An 8258-nucleotide genomic window follows, 5' to 3' on the forward strand; every position below is an offset into this window, starting at 1 on the left:
TATTAATATATATTTTGAAAATATATACAAATACAATTTATAAATGTAAACATTTTTATATTCATAAATGTAATAAATATAAATAAATGTGTATTTGTAAATATATTTTTGAGATGTGAGATTTGAAAATATGTACAAATACAATATTTATTACATATTTCAATAATTTATGGTTATGGAAGTAGAATTGTCTCACATCAACTTATATATATCAATATGATATGATTACATATGCATATATTAATAAATATACAAATGTGATATACAAATAAATCCAAGAATTTGTATAAATAAACGTGTATTTGTAAATACATTCTTGAGATTCTAATATAAATATGCTTGTTTTTGTATTTGTATGAATTTGCATATGTGGATCGCTACAAAATCAAGCCTATTTATATTCAAATCTCAAAAATATATTTACAAATAGGCGTTTATTTATACAATTTTTTTATTAGTATATTCATTAATACGTGCATATGTATTAATATCATATTGATATATATAAGTTGATGTGAGACAATTCTACTTCCATACATGGTGCCGCTCAAAATAGGATTAGTCCAACCTTTTATGTGTAAAAATCCTATTATCTCAGTGGCTGTAATTACAAGCTGTGGCCACCAAGTGACGCCAAATCACATCTTTAGATACCTCTATCCTCCTCAAAGACAACTTTTATTTACCATAAGACACTGAAGGAACAATCTTTCCCACATTTTAGATGTTCATTATTTGTTTCAATATTTTATGGTGCCGGTTAAAAAAGGATTACCCCAGCCTTTTAATGTATAAACATTCTTATTATCTCAGTAGCTGCAATTACAAACTGTGGCCACCAAGTGACGCCAAAACACAACTTTAGATACCTTTATTTATATAAGACACTTGTACAGTCTATCATATATTTATTACATGTTTTAATATTTATGGTGCCGCTCAAAATAGGATTAGTCTAAGGTGTAAAAATCCTATATCTTGGTTTTTGTAGCTAAAAACATGACTTCTGTTCTTTGATGTCATCACTTTTCCGCCACAAATAAAATATTTTATGTTTTTTTTTTTAATGTCACGTAAAAGATTTCTACTAAATAAGACAATTTAATCGTCAAACTCTGCATATGTATACACATCTTTAGAAAGTAATAATAATAATCATGTAACCAACATGAGAGCTTTTCTTTGGCGCAAGCTATGAAAAGAAAGACTGGATTGTCCTCGGCCTCGCTTTTGTTCAACATGGAATATAGTTTGAGAAGAATTTTTCAAAAAGATCCGTCCTCCAATCGTTCGGTCTTTTCCGGAACTTTCTGGTCTGTCGGGTCTTGACTTGTCAGCGTTCACAGAAGCTTAAAACAAAGAAGCTTCAAAGTCGTAACGAGACAAAGTCCAAGCGGTTCTCCTTCTGGTCCACCTCGTCATCTGTGAGGACAAGAAGACATTTGAACATAATCCTTCTTAAATTGCCTCGGTTTTTGTACGCCCCACTTTTCACCGGTTCTGACTGCAACAAAAACATGGACTTAGTTACTTGGCGCCATCTTAGAGGTATGTTAGCTCTTCCCCTGTTAGCATGCTAACATTTTATGCAAGCAATTTAGCTAATTTTTTACTTTTTTAACCTAATAATCATGAATTCCGTGACTTGGCGCCATCTTAGAGGTACGTTAGCTCTTCCCCTGTTAGCATGCTAAGGTTTTATGCAAGAAATGTAGCTAATTTTATACTTTTAAACCTAATAATCATGAATTCCGGGACTTGGCGTCATCTTAGAGGTATGTTAGCTCTTCCCCTGTTAGCATGCTAATGTTTTATGCAAGAAATTTAGCTAATTTTGTACTTTTAAACATAATAATCATGAATTCCGTGATTTGGCGCCATCTTAGAGGTATGTTAGCTCTTCCCCTGTTAGAATGCTAATGTTTTATACAAGCAATTTAGCAAATTTTGTACTTTTTAACCTAATATTCATGATTTCCGTTACTTGGCGCCATCTTAGAGGTATGTTAGCTCTTCTCCTGTTAGCATGCTAAGGTTTTATGCAAGAAATTTAGCTAATTTTGTACTTTTAAACCTAATAATCATGAATTCCGTGACTTGGCGTCATCTTAGAGGTATGTTAGCTCTTCCCCTGTTAGCATGCTAATGTTTTATGCAAGAAATTTAGCTAATTTTGTACTTTTAAACATAATAATCATGAATTCCGTGATTTGGCGCCATCTTAGAGGTATGTTAGCTCTTCCCCTGTTAGAATGCTAATGTTTTATACAAGCAATTTAGCAAATTTTGTACTTTTTAACCTAATATTCATGATTTCCGTTACTTGGCGCCATCTTAGAGGTATGTTAGCTCTTCTCCTGTTAGCATGCTAAGGTTTTATGCAAGAAATTTAGCTAATTTTGTACTTTTAAACCTAATAATCATGAATTCCGGGACTTGGCGTCATCTTAGAGGTATGCTAGCTCTTCCCCTGTTAGCATGCTAACGTTTTATGCAGGCAATTTAGCTAATTTTGTCATTTTTAACGCAATAATCATGGATTCCGTTACTTAACGCCATCTTAGAGGTATGTTAGCTCTTCCCCTGTTAGCATGCTAATGTTTTATGCAAGCAATTTAGCTAATTTTGTACTTTTTATCGTAATAATCATGAATTCCGTGACTTGGCGCCATCTTAGAGGTATGTTAGCTCTTCCCCTGTTAGCACGCTAATGTTTTATGCAAGCAATTTAGCTAATTTTGTACTTTTTAACCTAATAATCATGAATTCCGTGACTTGGCGCCATCTTAGAGGTATGTTAGCTCTTCCCCTGTTAGCATGCTAATGTTTTATACAAGCAATTTAGCAAATTTTGAACTTTTTAACCTAATAATCATGAATTCCGTTACTTGGCGCCATCTTAGAGGTATGTTAGCTTCCCCTGTTAGCATGCTAAGGTTTTATGCAAGAAATTTAGCTAATTTTGTACTTTTAAACCTAATAATCATGAATTCCGGGACTTGGCGTCATCTTAGAGGTATGTTAGCTCTTCCCCTGTTAGCATGCTAATGTTTTATGCAAGCAATTTAGCTAATTTTGTACTTTTTAACGTAAGAATCATGAATTCCGTGACTTGGCGCCATCTTAGAGGTATGTTAGCTCTTCCCCTGTTAGCATTTCTTGTTTCTTTTGCTTTTTATTATTACTATTATTATTATTATTATTATTATTTTTGTTATTCATTCTTGAATGGCTTTTTTGTTGTTTTTTTCAAAATTTGTTGTTTTTGTTTTGTCTACATATTCGATATAAACATTAATGAAATGAAATGCTAATGTTTTATGCAAGCAATTTAGCAAATTTTGTACTTTTTAACCTAATAATCATGAATTCCGTTACTTGGCGCCATCTTAGAGGTATGTTAGCTCTTCCCCTGTTAACATGCTAAGGTTTTATGCAAGCAATTTAGCTAATTTTGTACTTTTTAACGTAAGAATCATGAATTCCGTGACTTGGCGCCATCTTAGAGGTATGTTAGCTCTTCCCCTGTTAACATGCTAAGGTTTTATGCAAGCAATTTAGCTAATTTTGTACTTTTTAACGTAAGAATCATGAATTCCGTGACTTGGCGCCATCTTAGAGGTATGTTAGCTCTTCCCCTGTTAGCATGCTAACGTTTTATGCAGGCAATTTAGCTAATTTTGTCATTTTTAACGTGATAATCATGGATTCCGTTACTTAGCGCCATCTTAGTGGTATGTTAGCTCTTCCCCTGTTAGCATGCTAACGTTTTATGCAAGAAATTTTGCAAATGTTGTACTTTTTAACCTAATATTCTTGTATTGCGTTACTTGGCGCCATCTTAGAAGTTTGTTAGCTCGTCCCCTGTGCAAATCATAAAAGTGCTCAGCTTTTATGATTCTTCAAAATAAAAGACTTCCTTTGCAGTTCCACTCCTACTTTTTAACGTCAGCTCTCAGTGCGCGCTGCCGTTAAGATGGCCGCCTTCGTAGTCCAGCTGGCACAGGATCATGTTGTTCTTCAGGAAGAAGCGATCTCCCACACAAAATCTGCGGCACAGATATGGAACAATGTTCGGATCCCAGGGATCTCACTCCCTCGGCTAATTGCTGCGCTGATCTTACCTCTGGCGACACAGCTGGCAGGCGAAGCAGTCTAAATGGTAGACGTTGTCCCGCGCCCTCATCACCATCTCGAAGGCCGGGATTAACTTCCTGCAGGCGGCGCAGTTTCCTGTCACTCCAAACAGCCTGCAGACGACAACATCAATTCAAAACGGAAACGACGACGAATCATGAGAGCGGAGCGCCGCCATTGTTCAATGGGCTACAACTTTTGAAACTACACTTCGACCCACAACACCTTTACTACCAATTAAAATAAGTTGCAATTTTACAAGATTGAAGTGGCAATTTTTGAATTTTGATCAAAAAAAGTTTTAGGAGAAAAGACTTCTCAAGTATTCAAGGGAATGTATTCAAAGAAATCGGAGAAAAGACGGACATTTTTGGAGAAATAAACTTTTACAATAAAAAGTTGGTGGTGAACACATTTTTACGATATGACAAAAAAAAATCAGAATTTTATGACAAATTATTGAACATTTCCGTGATATTTTGTATGGAACACCTCGCAGTTTTTACAGAAAATACTTTTGGAAAGAAGGAAAAAGCTAAACAATTTTGAAGGAAGAAAAAGAGATTTCATGCAAAATTGTGTCGTTTTTGCGGAGAAAAAAGTCGGGTATTACGGGGGGAAAAAATGTATTTACCAAAGAAATGTTTAATTTAACTTTTATAAAATTGTTGTATTCCCTGAGACAAAAAGTTTTTCTCCTACAAGAACAACGAGAAAATGCTGCAATTTTATCAGAAAAAAAGTCAGAGTTGCAACTTTACAATAAAAAAAAAAGTTGTAGGCCTACTTCTACCGGAAAAAAGTCACAGGGAATAAAAAGTTGTACTTATTTGAGAAAAAAATAATTGTTGATTTTGTTATGTTGTGAACAAAAATCTCATTTTTACAAGACAAAAAGTTGTACTCCTACGAGAACAAGTAAGAATTTTTAATGACAAACTGCAGCAATTTAGCAAACAAAAAGTCGGATTATTAGGGAAAAAAATTGAACTTTTACAAGACATTATTGCAATTTTAAAATATGAAAGTCGCGAAAATATGAGAAAAACTTGCAATGTTGAAGATAATAAATAGATTTTTTTTTTTTTTAGAAAAAAGTCATAATACAAAAAAAATCTGGGGTTCAGATTTTTACGAGAGAAGTCTGGGATTTTCTTTTTGTTTTAAGTAATAAGTACATGACAAGTTTGGTGAGAAACAAGTCAATTTACAATAATTTTACAGAAAAAAATCTGAATTTTATAAGAAATTACTGATAATTACCGAGATGAAACATGTAATGTTTTCAAACTTGTAGTTTTTAAATGACAAAAAAAAAATCAACAAAAAATGCAATTTTTACGAGAAAATTTTATTTTTAGAGACAAAAAAACATTTTACTAGAAAATGCTCCAATTAAAAAAATAAAATGTCAAAAACTACTTTAATTCCGTAAAATAAAAGCCAAAAAAGTTGCAACTTTACAAGAAAAAAAAGTTGTAGGCCTACTTATACGAGAAAAAAGTCACAGGGAAAAAAAGTTGTATTTATTTGAGAAAAAAATAATTGTTTATATTGTTATATTGTAAAAAAAAAAAAATTAAAAAAATCTAATTTTTACAAGACAAAAAGTTGTACTACTACAAGAACAAATACGAATATTTTATGACAAACTGCAGCAATTCTGCAAGAAAAAAAATGGGAATATTACGAAAAACATTTGAACTTTTACAAGACATTATTGCAATTTTACAATATGAAAGTCACAAAAATACAAGAAAAACTTGCAATGTTGAAGATGATAAAAAATATTTTTTAATGAGGGTTCAGGGGTTCGGATTTTTACGAGAGAAAATACTGCGATTTTTGGAGAAAAATCTTTGATATAAGTAATAATTACATGAGAAGTTTGTGAGAAACAAGTCATTTTACAATATTACAGAAAAAAATCTGAATTTTATGAGAAATGATCGATAATCACCGTGACGAAACTTGTCGTTTTGTCAGTTTTTAAATGAGAAAACCTCTACAAAAAATTCATTTTTACGAGAATAAAGTATTTTACAGAAAAAAAAATTTTTTATTAGAAAATGCTGCAATTTTCCGATTTTTTTTCTCCGATAAATTACTTTAAGCCAAAAAAAGTTGCAGCTTTACAAGAAAAAAAAGTTGTAGGCCTATTTCTATGAAAAAAAAAATGTTTTACTAAGAAAAATGTCACAATTTTACAGGGAAAAAAAGTAATAATTATTTGAGAAAAAACTGTTTCCATGAGAAAATGCTGCAATTTCACGATAGTTTTTCATTACATTATTTTAATTCTATAAGAGTAAAGCTGTAAAAGTCACAACTTTACGAGAAAATTTTTAAAGTTGCAATTGTCAAAGATAAAAATTATTCATAAAAAATGTCACGATTTTACAAGAAAAAAATGTTGTACTCTTTTGAAAACGACTTATTGTGTTATTGTCATTTAGAAGGAAAAAAGTCAAAATGTTACAAAAAAATCTGAAATTTTACAATATTAAAGTTGTATTAGGAACATTTCAGTTTCAGTGTAGCAGAGCTTAGAATATGTTAAGATAGTGTTGTTCCTAAACCCCGGGATGCAGAGATGGCAGGCGAAGTGCAGGTAAACAAAGTACAGTAACATAAGCAAACCAAGTCCAAACCTGTCATGATAAAATTAATTTTATAATTAAAACATTTAAATTTGACAGGAAAAAAGCAATAACATTGTGAGAAAAAGTTGCAGAAGATGAAAATGATTACAAATTGTAATCAAGTAGTCATTTCACCAGATTGTAATCACTGTAGAATGACCCGCAAGCAGTTTTTAGTCTTTTTTTATGTTTTTCTTTATCATGTTTTTTTTAATGTTCCATTAAAAACCTCGTGCAGCTTTGGTCTCCTGATGGAGGACGTCATCGAGCGGGCGGCCAACAAAAGCCGGCCCTAATGACCACCGTGTTCGGATCTAACGAGCGAGCACCTGGTGGGTTCTTTCCTTCTCTCCTTAACGAGCGCGATGCTAATTCTCCGCTAATGGCCCAATTAAAAGGAATCACATGCTTCTAATCCCGCTCTTCAAAGAGGGAAAACAGGAGGCCATGGAGCCCATGGACCTGTCAGGAGGGCTTTGGTGCGCTAATGAGAGACTTAGCCGCCAGCAAATCCATGTGGGTCGTACACCAGGCTCGCCGACCAGGAGTTCTGCAGCTGACTACTGCGGATACCTTCTTACTTACCGCCGTGTCTTTAGAAAACACCGGTTTTCTTCCTCAGACGTCAAAGTCTTGGGTTTGAAGAGCTCTCTGGCAGGAAGTGGAATTGGCAGAGACTACTTTTACTGGAATAGTCGGCCGCGATACCGCAACAGATAAAAGTTTGTGTACTGCGGTGATTAAAAGGTTTGATCCACATCCAGGTTTTCCTCAAGGATGTTGAAAAATGATAACATTGCTTATAAAGAACCTAATTACATTTAATGTAACGTACTTTAGCATTTTAGCTGAGGATGACTGCTAATTAAAACGGACCTAGCTTAGTCCAAAACAAACTCGACTATATTGTCTCTTTTATAGCTTTTGTATTCCCTAAACATTTACAAAAAATAACCTTTAGTAGCTAGCCTGATTTGAAGCTAACTGGCTAACTAGTGTGTAGCTTATTAAGTACGTATTTTTTGTTTACACATAGCACTTTTCACTCACAAAGTGCTTCACATGCTTAAAATAACACTAATTATGCTAAGCTAACTACTGACCAGGAAGACAACACACAGTTTAATTTATTCGTAGTCATCATTGCTAGCTTGTTTAGCTAACAGCTAGCTAATATTTAGCATTAAAATATTTGATCCACATTTAGGTTTTCCTCAAGGATGTTAAAAAATGATAACATTGCTTATAAAGAACCTGATTAAATTTAAAGTAACATACTTTAGTATTTTAGCTGCGGATGACTGCTAATTAAAGCTAACCTAGCTTAGTCCAAAACAAACTCGACTATATTGTGTTGTTTTGCCGCTCTTTTATAGCTTTTGTATTCCCAAATGATTCGCAAAAACTAACCTTTAGTAGCTAGCCAGACTTGAAGCTAACTGGCTAACTATCCCATCCATCCATTTTCTACCGCTTATT

General features: G+C 33.2%; 1 protein-coding gene across 3 annotated transcripts in view; it reads right to left on the reverse strand.

Annotated features, from left to right (window-relative positions):
• Positions 1-495: 495 nt before the first annotated feature.
• The window catches only part of LOC133646912 (rhombotin-1-like), a 35366-nt gene continuing 27603 nt past the window's right edge, over positions 496-8258 (reverse strand). For 2 of the 3 annotated variants that reach the window (XM_062042835.1, XM_062042833.1), the window contains 3 exons: positions 4125-4250; positions 3940-4049; positions 496-1422 (listed from right to left, as the gene is read on the reverse strand). In XM_062042835.1, the coding sequence (XP_061898819.1) occupies positions 3972-4049; positions 4125-4250 (204 nt within the window). In that variant the 3' untranslated portion in view covers positions 496-1422; positions 3940-3971. The remainder of the gene's footprint in view (positions 1423-3939; positions 4050-4124; positions 4251-8258) is intronic. The other variant, XM_062042834.1, reaches the window with a different exon arrangement.

The sequence above is a fragment of the Entelurus aequoreus genome, linkage group LG03 (genome assembly GCF_033978785.1).
Source record: "Entelurus aequoreus isolate RoL-2023_Sb linkage group LG03, RoL_Eaeq_v1.1, whole genome shotgun sequence".
Taxonomy (NCBI): domain Eukaryota; kingdom Metazoa; phylum Chordata; class Actinopteri; order Syngnathiformes; family Syngnathidae; genus Entelurus; species Entelurus aequoreus.